The sequence below is a fragment of the Crocodylus siamensis genome, chromosome 10 (genome assembly GCF_052110815.1).
Source record: "Crocodylus siamensis isolate JL-2025a chromosome 10, ASM5211081v1, whole genome shotgun sequence".
NCBI classification, from domain to species: Eukaryota; Metazoa; Chordata; order Crocodylia; family Crocodylidae; genus Crocodylus; species Crocodylus siamensis.
Window position 1 is genome coordinate 35,729,578 of NC_143404.1, and position 18,770 is coordinate 35,748,347.

The 18,770-nt window shown below is 45.3% G+C and overlaps 1 protein-coding gene across 2 annotated transcripts in view; it reads left to right on the forward strand.

Moving 5' to 3' along the window:
- The window catches only part of PSD2 (pleckstrin and Sec7 domain containing 2), a 210,305-nt gene that overhangs the window by 134,178 nt on the left and 57,357 nt on the right, over positions 1-18,770 (forward strand). For both annotated transcript variants that reach the window (XM_090020441.1, XM_090020442.1), the window contains exon 7: positions 1,803-1,861. In XM_090020441.1, coding sequence (XP_089876567.1) covers positions 1,803-1,861 — 59 coding nt within the window. The remainder of the gene's footprint in view (positions 1-1,802; positions 1,862-18,770) is intronic.

Here is an 18,770-nt window from a genome sequence, read left to right on the forward strand (position 1 = left end):
TCAATGTTCGTGCATGAAGATGGAGGTGTTCAAGGAAAAGGGCTTTAAAGATAGAGATAAAAACATTTTACCTACCTCCAGGGATATGATTCTTTCCCTGCTCTGTTGCTCTTCAACCCATTTGTGATGTGTGAAGAGGTTCATATGCACAGGGCTGTCCTTAGGTCTTGCTGCACAAAGGGGTGGACACTTGTGTATACTGGTTTGTGCCACACCTAGTTGCACTGCCAGGAAATGTGTCTTGTTCCCACTTTGTGCATACCAAATCCAATAAATGAATCAATGTAACTGTCAGAGAGTCCAGCAATAAGCACACCCGAGACAGGGAGACTAGGAGGAGCTCTGGTGCATGTTTGGTCCATAGTAAGGGACATTGCTTCATTCCTGGAAGCCAGTGTGTACAGAGTGGGTGGGATATGCTTCATGGCCATTTTCCTGGGTGCAGCAGAAGAGTAGTTTAGACCTGCCCCTTGTTTGCTGGAGGGATGATCTGTTCTTAGATTGTGGCTGTATGGTACATGTCTAGACATAGCAAAGGCTCTTGAGAATGAAGGGGATAAAATGCTCACAAAAGCATAGGTAGACAAAACTCTTTGGGTAGAGGTGATATCTTTTATTAGACCAACTAGATAGTTCCAGAAAAAGCTATTTTTTTATTTGCAAGCTTTCGGGCCCAAACACCCTTTGTCAGGCAAAGAATTCAAAGATTAAAATTTCTGCCAGGTATTAAATCAGTGACTCAACTAGCCAGCTGGGGTAGCTAATGTTTTGCCTATTCAAGTGATAGCAGTCCAGATAGAAGTAACAATTCAAGACAGAGGAGTAATTATGTAAATGTTCATGTCCTAATGGAGAAAATCAGATTGACTTCTGCAAAGCAAAATCGTGTCTGCTTCATTCTCCATTCCAGTTTTGGATTATATTGACAAAAAAAAAAGGAATAAGGAAAAATAGATATACTGTACTGTGAATTTCCATCAAGTTTTTAACAAAACTCTTAAGAAGAAGTTACTAAGGACATTAAGTCAAGGGGTGAGTGGCAGAGTCCTAAACTGTTCAAGAGGCAAACAATAGTATGTAAGAATAAACAGTCCATTTTCAATATAGAAGGCATGTAACATGGAGATTCTACATGATTGTATATAGAGACTATGTCAATTACTACATTTAATAATGATCTGAAAAAAAGGGATGAACAGTGAAGTGGCATAAGTAGCAGATATCCCACAATTATTAAGGTTAGTCTATCCTGAAGAAGACAGTGAGGGACTTCAGAGAGTCCAAGCAAGTGGAGAAGCATCAGTATAGTTACTGAAATGTGAAGTAATCTAGATCGGAAGGGACAATCATAATGACTCATACATTTCTGGATACTAATTTAACTGATCATTGGGAAAAGAAAGATCTAGGCATCACAATGAACAGCTTGCAGAAGTTTTCAATCCAACATGCAATGTTGACCCAGAGAGCAATCAAAAGTTAGGATATATAAAAATGTATTAGAAAGCAATACAGAGGTCATTAATGTTTTTATACAAATGGATACCTGAGCCCAGAGCCAGAAAACACTAGCATACCAATAATCATTCTTCTACATCTCTGCCATTGTCTGAATTCTTTCCCTCTTTGCCAACTAGCAGATCTGTTGAATATGTTGTAAAATCAAATTCTATTAAAACCTTGACAGGAAACAAAACAATTCATCTTCCCAGGTTGTTCAATAGAGGGAATAATTTGCTCTGAAGAAAACAGTGTGCAGAGATATAATTAACAATTGATTGAATGTATTAATTGAATTTCAGATGGGATTCATACACTTACCTGTGCCCTGATGCTGCTAAACACAGACCTTCATGGACATGTAAGTAAAGCTTGTGAAAGCGTCCGCCCTTCCTTCCTTCCACCCTTAGAGGTCTTTACATCTTCCGCTAGGATAGGCTGCCAGAAAAACAAATAGTTGGAAGAGAAAGAGACTACTCAGGAATCCTGAGACTAGGCAAGGGGAATGCATGATGGCATCTGAATGACAGTCCTAGAACCAGTGCTTCTATCTATGCAAAATGGCAGATCTGAGACTACCCACTGATGTCAACCGGACTAGGAGCTGGACTTTTGTGTATAAGTGAAGGTGCAAGTTTGCTTCCCAAACCTTATGATGTGCTTCAGCCCTATGTTGGAGAATTCAACAGAAGCAGTGAAGTAATTCTGTTCTTCTTCACCATTCATTTCTTGTTCTCTGTTGAGATTGTCATTGAGGGTCCTGACTGTGTATTTGCTTTCTGTGATGTGAGCACTAGAGGGTACATTCAGCTGAGCTGCTTCTCCAAGGAAAGGCTCTCCACATGTCTGAATTTGTTCCCTCATCCCTAGGACCTGAACTAGACTGACATCCACCATTTCATTTCACACATGGCACCATGCACCAAGCACCTAAAGCAGAAAGCTGTTACTCTCTGTGTGCCTGAATGGCATCTACGTAGTCATGTAAAAGATGTTTTCAGCACTTACACACAGATTACAATATTATTACCCATGCAGCATGGATGTGAAGTGTATACAGCTACTGAACTGGCACAGTAAGCTATGCACTGGATGGGCAGGTACACAGCCATGTATGCAAGTAAATCTGGAGGAAGACTGCATTCCCGTGTTTTAGTTCCTGTAGCTGAGTGGGTAAGGCCTTTTGTCCAGAAAGTAGGATACCCTTGGTCTACTCCCCCTTCACTCACAGGCAGTTTGAACTGGTTTGAGCATGATGATTTAGCCAGTTAATTGTCTATACTGCCATAGTTTTGTCTAAACTGTATTTTCTTAGGTTACTAATGAGGCTGTTATGGGAGACAGTGTCAAAACCCTTGCAGAAATCAAGGCACATCACACCCACTGCTGTCTCACAATCCACAAAGCCCATCACCTATTGTAAAAGGGGAAGTCTAATTGGTCAAGCATGATTCGCTCTTGACAAATCCATGTTGGCTGTTTCTGATTCTCTGATCACCTTGGTATGCTATAGTGGTGGCATTCTACATTTGGCAGTCTACATGGGGCATGTCTGCATGTCACCCTATATCACCATAGTGACATGGTCCATTGCCATATGACATACTATGGCGACCTAGCAATCACATGTGTCTACATGTGATCATCAGCTATTTCACTGTAGCAGCATGCTCCTCTATTTTAGCATGCCACTACAGCAAAGCAGCAGCTAAAACTAACCATGTGCCACACACATAGTGCAGTACAGGCAGTTACTGTACCATGCTTTAGTTCTTCCCAAAGAAAGTACTAAAGCACAATACAGTAACAGCATCTCTGTAGGGTGACATGTAGACATGCCCATGGTCATGTAAGTCGTAAAAATTCCACTTAAGTACAGGTTGGCGTTCCATTCATGCATAGCCTCATGCACATGGACAGCTACATACAGGTGAGCTTCTATCTTTTCCCCTAAATAGCTCAGTGGCTGAAATACTTACCTAGAAAGCAAACAGAACTAACTTCTGGGCCATGCCCATACCAAAAGGCATTTTGAACCTGAGTGACTGAATTCCCAGCATAGTACTCTAGCCACCATGCTGCAGGTCAACTATTTTCCAGTTTTTTACTAGTGCTTCTTTTGAAGACAGTCCCCTGGGAAGCTATGACAGAGAGGTCTGTGAGAGATACCAGTACAGGGGCCAGGGGGAAAGAAGCAATCCAGCAGGTATGTGGCTCAGTGGACTGACTTCTAGCCTGGAATGGGGGAGGCTCTGGTGTCTAGGTGGGGCCCTTCGTCCCAGTAAGAGAGAAGCTCTCCCCTGCACTACCCTTCACCTATTTTTTCCAATGACTATATTAGTGTCTCAACTTCCAAAGGAGCACTGGAGAAGGAAGTGAATAATAAATGACCTGGAGTATGGTGAGTGGAGTACTGTGCTTGGATACCTCAATTTAACTCCTCACTTGGTGAAAGAGGATGTCTAGTGTCCCAGGTGAGAGCCCTAGCCACTGAATTATGGGGCTGAGAGGGAGGGGGCACACTCCTTTCACTTGCTTCTTTTCTGATACTTAGTCTAAGTCTAGTAGTCTTGGGTTTTGGCTGATTCAGTTTCTGGGCATTTGATCTTAGCCAGTATGGGCTGGTTGTTCATGATCAGCTTTTCCTCCTCCAGATGATTCCAAATGGACTTTGTATAAATTGCTCCAGTTACTTCCGAAGTACAGAAGTCAGGATAACTGGTCTACAGTTCTCCAGATCCTCCTCTTTGCCTCTTGTAAGAGGGCACTATGTTAGCCCCTTTCCAGTCTTCTGGTACCTCATCTGTTTCCCATGACTTAAATATAATTGCCAAGGGCTCTGAGATCCCTTCTGCCAGTTCCTTCAGAACTCAGGGATGTAGATGGAGATTCCACAACCTTTCCAGGCAGCCTGTTTCAGTGCTTAACCACCTTCACAGTGAGAAGGTTTTTCTTAATAGCCAACCTAAATTTCCCTTGCTGCAGTTTGTGCAATTTTTGGAACTGCTCCTTATCCAGTTGTCTCTAGCCCAGAAAATAGTGTATTAGCATCCTCTATATAAGCACCCTTCAGGTATTTGAAGACTGTTGTCGAATCCTCCCTCTGTCTTCTCCAAACTAAATATTCCCAGATCTTTTGGCCTTTATCCATAAGTCATGTTTCCCAGACCTCTAATCATTCTGGTTCTTTACTGGACTCTTTCTAATTTGTCTGTGTTGTTCTTGGAGTGTGGGGCCCAAAATGTGATCCCTGAACTAGACCGCTTCCCAGATGAGGCCTCACCAGTGCTGAGTAAAGTGGAAGAATCACTTCACTTGACTTGTAATTGACACTCCTGTTAATACACCCCAATATGCTATTGACTTTTTTTTGCAACAAGACCAATGTTGGTTCATATTCAGTTTATGGTCCACTATAGCCTCCAGTCTTTTTCTGCAGTATTGCTTTCTAGCCAGCCATTCCCCAGCCTTATTTGTTCATGTAACAGTTCTATCCTAAATGCAGGACCTTGTTCTTGTCTTTATTGGTTTTCATTCAGCTGCTTTCAGGCCATTTCTCCAGTTTATCCAGATCATTCTGAATCCTAGATCTATCTCCAGTGTCTGCAACTCCACCCAACTTGGTGTCCTCTCAGATTTGCTACGTGGGCTCTCAATCCAGTCTTCCAAATCATTAATGAAGAGGTTAAACAATATCTGATCCAGGACAGACCCATGGGGAGCCCCATTAATCACTTCCTCCATGTAGTCATTGATGACTACTTATTGAGGTAATGATCTAACAAATGATCCAGTCAGTTATGTATCCACCTACAGTACTTTCATCTGGACTGGATTTTTAGTTTACTAATGATAATGCCAAAAGCTTTGCTAAAATCAAGTTATATCATATCTATAGAGCCAGTCACTTTACCATAGAAGACAATAGAGGACAATCAGGTTCATCAGACTGAAGACTTGGTCTTGATGAACACATGTTGGCTGTTCCTGATCACTATATACTCCTCCTGATACTTAGAAATAGATCCCTTTATGGTCTGCTCCATGACCTTTCTAGGTACTGAGGCCAGAATGACTGGTCTATAATTACCTGAATTTTTTCTTGACTTTCTTAAATTTGGGCACTATATTTGCACTTTTCTAGTTATCTAGACCCTCACCCAATCTCCACAAGTTCTCAAACATAATAGCCAAGTGCCCTGCAGTGACCTCATCAATTGCTTGTGTACTGTAAGATGCATCCTGTTTTGTCCTGCTGAATTGAAGACATCCAGCTTCTCTAAATAATCCCTAACGTTCTTCCACTACTCTGGTCTGCTTATATCTTTCCTAATCTTTGATGTCAACTGTGCTTGTCATCCACTAACTGACCTTATTCATGAAGACTGAAGTAGAAAAGGCATTAAACACTTCAGTCTTGTCCACATCATCCATTACTCTATTGCCCTTGGTATTTAGTAAGGGACCTACACTTTTCTTGGTTTTTCTTTTACTCCTGACATACTTTCAGAATGCTTTTTTATTGTCTTTTATGGCCCTTTTTCTTCTGACATGCTTTCAGAATGCTTTTTTATTGCCTTTTATGTCTCTTCCTAGTTGCACCTCAGTTCATGCCTGGGTCTCCCAGATTTTCTCCCTGCACACCTGTGCAATAGTCACACTCTTCTCTAGTACTGTAACCAATTTTCCACTTTTTGTAGGATTCCTTTTTGAGTTTCAGCACATTGAAGATGAATTGAAGCTGTTTAGGCAGGTTGGTCACCTACTGCACTTCCTATCCTTTCTTTGTACCAGAATAGCTTGCTCCTTTAAGTATACTCAGCACTCCTGAACTCATTTTCCTCTCAGACTTGCCTTACAGGAGGTCCTGCCCACGATTTTCCTAGTCCAGTGTCTTTATTCTGCTGATTTCCTTCCTTCCCTTTCCTTAGGATCTTAATTTGTGGTCACCGTCACCCAAGTTACTGTCCATCTTCACATTATCACCAGTTCCTCCCTATTTGTTATCAGCACATTGAGAAAGATTCCTCTCTAATTGGCTTCTCCACTCTACACCAAAAAATTATTTTTGATGTGCACCAAGGACTTGATAGAAATGCTTGTGCATGTTTGTGTTACCTTCCAGCAGACATCATAGTAATTAAAGTCCCCAGTGGAAATCAGTTCCTGCAATTTGGAAACTGCTGTGCATTGTTTAAAAAAAGCCTTGTTCACCTCTCCCTCCTGGTTTGGTGGTTGATAGCAAACACTCACTGTGCCACCTCTATTGTTCTCCACTCTGACCTTGACCGAGAGATGTTTTCAACAGGCATACCCCTCACTTCATACCACACCTTAAAACAACTGTATGTCTTTTTTTTATTGAGAAAGCAATGCCATTCCCTTTTTTCCTTTATCATTCTTGAAGTTATACCATCCAGTTATGCCAGCAATCCCACCAAGACTCAGTTATTTTAATTAGACCATACTGTTATGATGTACTAGGATTCCCAGCTCTTTATGCCTATTACCCTTGTTTCCCACATTGTTATATAAATTTCTTGGATAACTAGCTATTTATCCTGATCATTTTCCTCTGAGAACACTGTTAAGGCTCCCCATATTCTCTCCTCTTTCTTGGGGTCACTTGCTCTTTACTTACTTTTGGCCTTTTGCCTCCATACCCCATTGAATCTAGTTTAAAGCCCTAATCACTATATTAGCAGGCCTGCATGCAATGCAGCTTTTCCCCCCACTACATCAAGGGGACCCCATCTATGTCCAGCCGTCCTTCTTCCTGGAACATTCTGGTCAACAAGTCAAGGCCCTTTTGGTGAAACCATCTACACAAGCCACATGTTGGTCTCCAGGATGCATCTGCTTCTGCCTGGGCCTTTACTCTTGATGGGAAAGATTGAGAATACAGTTTGATCCCCTAAAACCTTCACTCTTGCATCCAGAGTCACTTTTGATCTTATCAGGGTTACTCCTGCCAGTGCCATTAGTGCCTAAGTGAATGAACATGGAGGAGTCATCCTACTCCTCCAGCATCCAACACCTGTCTTGGGTTTTTGTCCAGCTACAATTTTGTGCTTATATGCATACACTGGGTGACTCTACATTGCTGTGTACCTCCCTGGCCAATGCATAGCCTGTATACACTCAGTATACACCTGAATGGTTATGTGTCCACACTGCAGGGGTAATAGAGGGTAACAGAATTGCAAACTGTGGATATGGGCCCAATAAGCCACTTATCACAACTGGGGTACATCTACACAAAATGTTTATTGTGGAGCAAACTAACTGGCTGCATATACACATGCTTGGGGGTGCAGGAATGTGTTTAATTCAAGCAGTTCCCAGGCAGGCACTCTAATTAAAATGGTTCATGTGACCACCTAGTCTCAAACAGCCGTTCGTGTGCTGCCATGGCCCGGAAGTTTGGTAACGGATGTCCTGAGATCTCTTGTAAACCCTGAGGTAGATACTTATCACCTAGGTGGCCACCCCCAGACTCTCCTTCCACGACTTTGAATGTAATTTCAGTGGGAGAGCAAACCGCCAAGGGCTCCTCAGTGGTGGGTAGTCCTCTAGACAGCTGTCCGTAGGGCTCCACCTCCCCTACACCCCAGCCTCATGCCAGCCTTTGGTGAGTCACTGGATCTTGTCGGCCATTCCTCCAGTGCAGCGGTGCTCTTGACCCCAATGTTCTGTTGAATCTTGTGTACCCAGCACTTTCTCCTATGGTAGCTCAACTGATGCACTGTCTAGCCCAAGCTGGGCCTCCTCCTACCTTAAGCTGCCTCAAGCCAGGAACCAAAAGACCAAACAACAAACAAAAAAAAGGAAAAAGAAAAAGAAAAGGAGAAGGATGGAAAGGAGCTGCCCTGCCAGTGCCTCTCTGCTGTGCTCTCTTCCCCTTAACTGGGACCTCTTCCTTGCTAGGGGACTTAGTCCCTTGGTATCGTCTATCCTGCCACACAACCCCTCCAAAAGGGGAGGGACGGGAAAAGAACAAAACAAAGTTACAAGTATGAGAGGGTCTGCCTGGCTTCCTCCCCGGCCCTACCACTAGGATACAGAGGTGCATCCTCATCACTCTCTCTACGATCTCTTCGTCCTTGTCTCCGCCAGTCAGTATCCCGCACCCAGTACCTGGGAACTCTCTGGGAGTTGACCCATCATCTGGTCAGGGGTGGCTAAGGCTTCTCTTCTGGAGCTAGTACTCCCTTCACACCGCCAAAAGCGGTTTGCGGAGTCGCTCTCCCCCGACATCGTCTGAGGTGTTCTGCTTCCCACACCCTGTAGTCCTTTCTGATCTAGTCAGCCGCTGCTTGCGCTGTGGTCTGCCGCCAATCCTGTTACTGCCCTGCCAGGCTTTTTCTTTTGCTGCTCACACCAGTTTCCTCTGGCGCAGACAGCCTCCTCTGGTTCTCCTGCCTCCTGGGCACACCAGCCTTCACGGGTGCAGAGAGCCCCTGCCGGCTCTCCCTCGTCCTGAGCACGTCGTTTGTCGCTGGTGTAGAGAGCCTCTGCTGGCTCTCTCTCTCCTTCTGGATATGCCTGCTGTCACCGGCACTGAGAGTCTCCATTGACTCTCTCTCCTCCTCTCTTCCCCAGCCTCCGCAAGTGGTCCTTTTTAGTCCTGCCGGCTGGTGATTGCCAATGACGTCACCGGCCGGCCTCAGCTGAATAAAGGCGCAGCTTACAACCCGTGTGGGTTCCATCCTTCACTCCAGCTGCGCTGTGGGCCCTGCTGCAGGTAAGTGGTTTTTTTAATTTTTTTTTTTCCTTTCATGCATGGTCCCCACCGTAGGATCCCCCGGTGTGCAGTTTGGGACTCTTTCACCTGATCGTCCCCATTACAGCTCACCATTTTAGAGGGACCTATAGAGTGGCTATACCAGGATGGGTCCTGCATGCTGCACACTCAGCAGGTATCTCTCTTGCTTTATTGTCTTGCCCACCACAACTTGCTGTAACAACTTGCTGAAAAAAGGTATATCAGGACATGGTACCTGAGTGAAGAGAGTTGGCTGAGCTCAGCATAAGTCTAGACGTCTATGGATCTTCTGTGGGGCTCCTCCTTCCCTACACCTCACCCTGTTCCACTCAGGTGTTCTTGTCGGTGCTTGATACAGACTCTGGGCTGTGCCAGGCATGCTCCCTCATTGCTTGGGTAGAAAGAGTCGGGGACGGAAAGGGATTGTGTTTCCTACAGTCAGCGTCTCTCAGCTGAGTTCTCCATATTTTGCTGGAGTTCCAGTGTCAGTGGGGTTTGGCTTATGTAAAGAAACAAATAAACTAATATAACTCAAATGGCTATGCCCCTTTTGGGGTTGACACAGCCTTTCATAAGAAGTTCCAGGTTGGTCTAAGCCAACCCTGTCTCTGGCTTGCCCCCATGTGTCCCACTGCCAGTGGCAAGTGCTGAGAGCTCATTATCCCCTGCACCTGCCACCTCCTGGCCCTAGGAGGTGCTTCCCGTGCCTGCTTTTTGCCTTCCTCTCTGGAAGCAGCCTGTGCTCCCACAGGGCTGAGCTCTGACCCTCCCCCAGCCTGGGAGCAGGGCCTGACAGGTGTCTGCTGCATGCCGGCTGTCTGCTCAGCAGCACAGCGAAGCATGCCTTTGGAGTGTGGCTCACCATTTCTCAGTGAGCCCTTCTAGGAATCAGCCACCTAAGAAGCCTGCTGATGGCCATCATCCCAGTGAATATGGATCTCAGCCTGGCACCTGCTATAGACCCCCATCTTCAGATTGGTGGGAGCACTTGCTGTCTTTTGCTCTGTACCCTGGTGTATCCATGTTTGTAATCTGGTTGGCACCTCCTCTTCATCTTTGCATAAGAGGAAGTCTGCTACAATATTTTTCTTGCCTGGATGGTGTGGGACTGTAAAATGAAAAGGTTGTAGTGCCAGCACCCATCTAGTGATGCATGCATTATCTGATTTGCAGACTGGAGCCACCTAAGTAGTTCATGGTCTGTGACCAGAATGAAGAGTCTCCCCAACAGGTAATAGCAAAACTGTTTACGGCCCATTTAACAGCTAAGCGTTCATGTTCTAGTAACTTATAGCTGGCATAGACAGTTGGGTGCTTGATGCCTTCTTTTTCTTGCATCAAAACAGCCCCAAGGGCCACCCCGATACATCCATCTGTAAAATAAAGGTTTGGTTAAAATCCAGACTATACAAGACCAGTTTTTGGCACAGGGCTTGTTTTATTTGTTCAAATGCCTTCTGCACTTCTGGATTCCGTTTAATCTTCTATTGCACATTGGACCTAGTGAAGTCCATCAAGGGTGCCACTATTTCCAAAAAGTGGAGAATTAATTTACAGCAGTAATTTGCAAGACCCATGAGGGACCTGACCTGCTTCTTTGTTACTAGCTGTTTCTAATCTTTTAAATCCTGCATTCTGTCCACTAATGGTTGTATCTTCCCTTGTCCCATTTGAAAACCCAAATACTGAGTTTCTTTTTGGGCCAGCCTACATTTGCCTGGATTGGCTGTTAATCTGGCTTGCCACAGCTCTTGGAGTACCTTACGTAAGGCCTCCAGGTATTGATCCCAGTGTTCTGATAATATAATCACATCATCTATGTACACAGAGGTGTAGGCTTAATATGGGGTTAGTAGACAATTGCAGCCTGAACAGCATGTGGCAAAATTCAAATAATCCCCATGGGATGCCAAAGACCATTTTCTCATGGTTTTCTGCAGCCATGGAGATCTTCCAGTACTCTTTCATCATAACCAAGTGGTTATGAACTTAACTTGTCCATTTTGTTCAAACATCTTTCTCATGTAGGGCATTGGAAAAACATCAAATTTAACTACTGCATTGACCATTCTAAAATCTATACACAGGCATACACCTGTCCTTTTTAGGGATAACCACAAGGGGGCTTTGCCACTGACTTCTGGACTCTCTGATAATTCCCATGTCCAGCATTTTCTGTAGTTCCTGTTTAATGGGCTCATATAAATGCAGTGGAATCCTACGCCAGGTTTCTCTAACCACATGACCTGGAGGGTTGGTGATCTTGTGCACTACCCCTTTTGCATGCCTGGGTTCCATGCAAAATACATCAGAATATTCTTGTAATGAACCTGGGAGTTACCGCCATGGTACAACATTTGTTGCTCACCCAGTGTAGCTTCTCTGACAGATTCAGGCTCCTCTGGTGACAGTCCCAATTCTAAGTTGTCTGGGAAAGGGGTTATTAGGAAACCCTTGTGGTTGTGCCACCTCTTTTAATAGATTTATATGAAATATCTTTTAGAGAGGTCTGTGCCCTGGTTGGATGACCTCATGATCCACTGGCCCAACTTGGCACAATATCTCAAAGAGACGCTGTCACCTTGACAGAAGCCAGCTGTTCTGGTTGGGTACCATACCAGAACCCTGTCCCCAGCTTTAAATGTGCACTCTCAGGCCTTGCAGTCATGGTAAGAGTCTTGCTTAGTCTGGGCTCTTTGGAGGTTTTCCTCCATTATTTTTCTATGCTTGATTAACCATTGCCAAAGTTCTGTGAGGTGCCCAGAGACTTGAGCTCCCAAGGCTCATTGTTGCTCCCAGTCTTCTCTGACCATGTTCAGCAGGCCCCTGGGCTGATACCCATCCACCAGTTCCAAAAGAGAACATCTGGTTGAGGCTTGAGGAGCCTCTCATATTGCAAACATTAACAGAGTTAATATCTGATCCCATCTTTCTGGCTCCTCCTGGATGCATTTCTGCAGCTTGGCCTTCATAGTTTGATTGAACTGCTCGACGAGGCCATCGGTTTGGGGATGATATATGGAGGTGCGAAGGTGTTTTATTCACAAGGTATCACACAACCCACACATCACTTCAGCTATAAAATTGTTTCCCTCATCAGTGATAATCTCTTCAGGGAAGCCCACCCTAGCTACCCATTTAAGCAATCCTCTGGCTATCCTGGGAGCCAGAGATAACACCTCAGGGAATCTTGTCTCATGATCCATGATTACCAATATATATTGGTAGCCTGGTATATATACCAATATATACTGGTAGCAATATATACTGGTGCTTTTGGGAAGAGGCCTAACAATATCTACGGTAGGGGCTTGACAATAGGGCTGTGCTCAAAGGACTTCCCAGTGATAGCAATCACAATCAGGGGAGTTACTAGAGGCTTTTCTCCTGATGGTTTCTGGCAAACTGGGAAGGTCTCACTGTACTACCTGACCTCCTTGTGTAGTCCTGGCCAATAAAACCTCTGCATCTAGCATGCCCCCATTTTATCTCACGAGAGATGTCCATCCAAGGGGCCATCATGGGCTAGCTGTATTAGCAAAAGGATATTGCTCCAACATCTTTTGAGCTACTAGGAGCTGAACAATTTTCCTTTCCCTTATCTATTCTGTAGAGGAAATCATTTCTAACTTCAAACCGAGGAACTTGGCTTGCTTTCTCCAGCTGCAGAAGCTCTTCATTACATCGGACCAGGTCTTCAATGTATGTGTGGTGCAACACTGATTCCTCCATCTAATCCGCCTAGAATTAACTCAATTTGTCAATTCCTTTGAGGGATCTCAGGGGCCTCTTTGTCTGAGGTTGTCTCTCCAACTAACCCCTCTGTGTGACAGCTTACCTCAGGAGCTTCATGGCCTGCTGCAGCTGCTTGCTTTAGGGCATGCCATGAGACCTCCTGAAAATTGGGCCAGTCTCACCTCAAAATCATACAGCATGGGAGGTTGTTGGAGATCCCAATAAGCATCTCATGGGTTTTACCTGCTACCTTGACCCACAGTCTTCTTAGCTGATATGTTGTGGCTATCCCATGAATACAAGCCACTGTTTTCTTGCCAGCAGGAGTCCCCAGCTGCGGTGTTAGGGTGCCAGCATATATTATCAACTGCACACATCCACTGTTCACTATAGTGATAATCATCCACCCACCTATGTATACATCCACAATGAGTTGTGGATGTGCCTGTCTAGGACACGCGTGTCTGAAACTACAGTCTACTTGTTCCTGTTCAGTCTCATCAACTCTGTTTCCAGCATTCTGTGGGGCAGGTCACATCCCAAATGCTGACCTAAAACACTCCTTAAGCATTTCCAAGAAGAATGACTGGACAATCCACACTGACTGCACTTGTCCTTATGGGATGTCACCCCATGCTTATTGTCCTTGAACTCTCTTCGAGCTGGGAGTGCAGGATATCATGATTCTATTCTTACCCACATTCTCTGGGTGCTTCCTCGTCCGCCTCTGTAAAGGCATCAGCTAACTTAACCACCTCCTTCAGTGTATCTGGTTGGTGCTGCTTTACGTACTTTTGGGTCTGCACCTCGAGGTCCCAAATGAACTGCTCCAGTCAAATATCTGGAGATTCAGTGCCTCTTCAGGTTTCAGCCATTTTGCGGTCATGTCTCTGAGTGTCTGAGCCAGTATCTGGGGGGGCGGTTCTCTCCTTTATTCTTCTTTTCTCAGAATTGTAACTGATAATGCCTGGGGGAAGCCTCAAGGTGGTATACTATGGCTTCCTTAACCTTCTTATAATCAAGAGCATTAGTTTGCAACAGAGCTCAGCATGTGGCTTGAGCATACCCGGTCAGCAAAGGTCCTAAATGGATGGCCCACCTGCCAACATTCCACTCTGCTGTGGAGGTGGTGCACTCAAAAGATTCAAGATAGGCCTCAGGGTCATTTTCTTTTCTCATTTTCATCATTCAATTTCCCATGGCAGTGGACATTCATGACCTGCATTTTTGGCTAACCTTTCTGCCAGGTCTTTCTGTCATGAAAACAAGGTGTAGTGGGCATCCATGTTGCTTGCTCAGGCCTGGACCTACTGCTATAGCAATTACAATATGGTTTCCTGTGGCTGTAGCCTGGGGGCTATAGGACCAACCATGCCAGTGGAGGAATCTTCCATCACCTTCCCTTCTTGGCCCACAGGTTAGAACCGGATCCTCGCAGATCCTATGCAGCCCTCCCAGGCAATGCACCAATTGTAGAGGAACCCAGGTCGAACGGCTACACCAGAACAGGGCCCACATCCTGCATGCTCAGCAGGTGTCTCACTCTATTGTTTTACTATCTCACCCACCAAGACTTGCTGTAACTGAAAAAGGTGTATCAGGAGGTAGAACCTGAGTGAAGAAAGTTGTCTGAAATTGGCATGGGTCTAGACATCTATGGATCTTCTGTGGGGCTTCACCTCCCCTACACTCCACCCTTTTCTACTTGGGTGTTCTTGTCAGTGCTTGATACAGATGCCGGGCTGGGCCAGGTGTGTGGCTTCATCACTTGGGCAGGAAGAATCAGTGATGGAAAGGGACTGCATTTCCTAGAGTCAACCTGTCTCAGCTGAGCCCTCCAGATTTTTCTGGAGGTCCACTGTCAGTGGAGTTTGGCCCATGTAAAAAAACAAATAAACTAATATAACTCAAATGGCTGTGTCCATGCCTGCCTTTCAGCCTTCCCTTGGCCCAGCAGGAAATATCAGTCACCTTTCCTCGAGCAGCCCTAGCTCTTCAGGTCTTGCCCTTTATCTGGGCTAAGTTAGAGTGGGCCAATTCTTCCCAAGGCAAACCCCTTTGGATAATGTGGGACCAGGGGTATCACAAAACCTGGAGTAGCCCCAAAAGGTATGTGACCTTCTATAGTCGAGCATCAGTCAGGATTCTGTCCAGAGAGCTGGAGTGGTCCTAGTCCTCGGCTCCCAGTCTTCTGTCTCCATGGAGAAATGCTGCACTTGGTCTGGCCTGCATCAGTGTTCCCCCTCTCCTGGGGTTGGCACAGCCTTTCATAAGAAGTTCCAGGTTGATCTGAGACAACCCTGTCTCTGGGTTGTCCACACGTGCTCCACTGTCGCTGACAGGTGCTGAGAGCTCCAGATGAGCTCATTATCCCCTGTACCTGTCACTTCCTGACCCTAGGGAGCACTTCCCATGCCTGCCGCCTATCTTCTTCTCTGGCTGCGGCCCATGCCCCCATGGAGATGGAGCTCTGACCCTCCCAGCCTAGGAGTGGGGCCTGACAGGTGGCTGCTGCGTGCTGACTGCCTCCTTGGCTGCACAGTGGAGCATGCCTTTGGCACGGAGGCTCACTGTTTCTCTGCAAGCCCGACCGGGGATCTGCCACCTGAGAAGCCTGCTGATTGCCATCATCCCAATGTGTACGGGGCTCAGCCTGGCCCCTGCTACAGTCACGTATATTAAGTCCCCACAGATTTAAAAATAGCCATGGGAAGCTTTATCTAAACCTCATGCAACAAGGTTTAAATAAAGTGCCATTTTTAAATGCATGGGGGATTATACACATGACACAGCTGGAGCATTCTAACTAGAACTTGGAGACTTGATTAATCAATTAACTTGATTAATCTAATTAGAATGCAAAGCAGCATGTAGATAGGCGGCCATTAGTTCCACAGTAAACTTTGTGCACCCACAAGTGTGCCCCTATTAGACTGGAGTAAACTAATTAACTCCACAGAACTACACGTGTAGATGCTGCCCTGGCTGGCTAGGGCACAAGGTTGCTTAAGTATGGGGGCTGCCTGTAAGCTAGTCCCACACTGAAGCACCCTTGTGTCCCAGCCAGCCCCTCCACAACACATTGAACCAGGGTGGGAGAGCAATCCCAAGCTAGTAGGCCGACCCCTGGAGCCCTGTCAGCTCCAACCAAGCTCAGTGTGCTGCGGTCTCAGGTGTACACACACCCAAGAGCAATAAGCTCTGGATCAATAAGCTCTTGTGTTGACTGTTTCACATTAATTGCATGTGTAGGTGTATCCCTGGAAACTGTTTTGAGCTCAGTGTCACAGCAAAGGGACCTTCAAAAACAAAGTGTAAGTAGAATGGGCTCAGGCTGCTCCCCTAATGGAAGATTGGTTTGAGAACAGCAACTAACTATTGCAGGAGATTATATACCAAGTGATAAAAGATTCTCAGAGCTAAACATGAAGGAGTTATTCCTAACGGATAATGAATATGATCTAGGGGTTCTAATAGGAGAGAACACTTTTGTAATGGATATAATTGCAGCTGGGCTATGTATAAGAGGGAAAATGTAACTAAGAGTAGGAGAATCATATTTGAAAGCAGAGAACCCTGAGAAAATGCCTGGGACTGCAATCTCAATGAATATGCTGCCTTTCACTGGGGGGGATAACTGGAACCCTGCTGCTTGGGTCTGTTGTTGTATCAGGTTCCTGAAATTGTTAATTTGACCCCAGAATGGCTCTCTCCATTTATCACTGTTATCTGATCCCCAATCCTGTATGCCAAACGTGCATAATGTGAAATCAGGCCTGTATTCCTGCTCGTGGAAGTGCTAACTTCATCAGTCTCAGATCTCCCAGTTTTATTTTCCTTCTCCTCTCCTAGAGGCGGTGATTTCCAAAGAAGTAGAAATTAAACCATGGGACCAAGGGAGTCCCTATATCCTATATGGATCACAGGGATATCCTACAAATACCTTTTTATACATACAGCTGTTAATTGCCTTCCTGTGCTCCTGACACCTCTTCATTTGGTACTCCTCTGCCTGCCACTGACCTTGCTTCTCTTCCACTACAAGTTTTTTCAGCACAGAGAGACAGTTGGTACATTTTGGCAGAAACCTGTTGTATAGAAATTCACCCCGCTTGTTTGTGTGAGTCTGTAGACAGCATCTATTAGGTCTGTCCACTCTCCAGCCCTAGCCCCAGCTTAGAGTGTGCCCTGGACAATCTATCCTTAAAGCTACATCTTTGAACTTGTGAGTAGCAGGATGACAACTTGGGTAACAGTCCCCAGGAATGAAGCAAATGAGAAGGCAAACAGAGACAAGGGGAGCTGATCTGGGAGAAAGGGGGGAGAAAAACCAGGAAGTGATATACAGAAGAGGAAATAAAGGAATAGCAGAGGTAGAATAAGATGGGGAAAAAGCAAAACAAGCATGAAAAATAAATAAAATACAATGGAATAAGGCAAAACTGTACATAGTGGAAGGAAGAATTAAATCAGAGGAAGGAAGCTGGCTTGGGGAAGATGGTTTGGGATTTGTGCCCTGTTTGCTTTCAGCATCACCCTGCATTTTCCTGTCACCATGTTGGCATTAATGGAACACTTATCCTGGTCATGACAACAGAGCTAATTTGGAGTCCATTACTTTTAGGATTTTAACATCATGTTTACTAGGGATGCCTTGCCCCTGGCCCCACAGTGATTGCACAGAGCTGCACAGAGAGCATAGGCATGACCCAGCTCCTTCTTCCACATTAGTGGCAAGTACACCAGGAAAGTTGGTGGGGGGTTGTACTTAAGTACAACGCCTCTTAGAGGAAAGGTACAGATCCTTACTGCCCCCACCTCAGGTTTGTGACTCACCCTTCAAATCTTAATTCCCCTCAAAAAAGTTTTCTGAAACCAAAGCTCCTGCACTGCACAGTTCTGGGAAAACATTCCTCATGGCGGTGAATCCATGAGATACGCTGAGATGCTCCTCCCTGAAGAGCTTGTTACTGGAGGGCACTGGGCTTCAGAGGAGAGAGCTGGTTCTTGTGGACAGGGTCAGATAACATCATGGCACACTTTTTCAGGAGACAGCAGGGCTCGCTTTGAGTGCAGTCAGGCTGCGCTCTGACCATTAGGCACAGACTTAGAATAATGCTTCCTCTTGTGTTGTTGATAACTGTGCATTAGCACTGAAGTTATCAGCCTCATCACTGCCAACCCTACAATAACCCCATGCCCTGTAAGGAGCAAAACTGAAAATCCTCCTCACCAGTATCAGAGTTGCATTTCCTTACTGCCATTGGAATGGGTGAAGGCATTGGTACTCCAATGACATGGGTAGTGAAAAAGGAGCCAGCTGCTATGGGCACAGACTGTAGTACATGCTGCTTTTTCCTCTAAGGACAGTCTTGTCACTGAATTATTTTTATTTTCCTTTAAAAGTATTTAGTACTACATTTTTAGTAATAGATCAAATATGACTGAGGCTCTGAGAAGGCACCTCCTTCTTCCTGTCTTGGACCAACTCCATTCATGCTTTGAGAGTAGATTACCTTCTCCTTCTCTTGCAGGGAGAGCTAGCAAATAAGGTGCTAAAGAGAGAGAGATCAGGTCCACAAAAGACTAGACATAGCCAGAAGCAGCAGTGGTTAAACAGCTTTTCAGATGCAATTTTAGACAAGCATACATTTGAGACAGATATACATAGAGTGAGTTAGGTTATTAGGGATAGAAATAAACCATACAACAGAGGCATGGAGAAGGGCCTGAGAAGGGCATTAATGTAACTATAGGACTGAAAAGAATA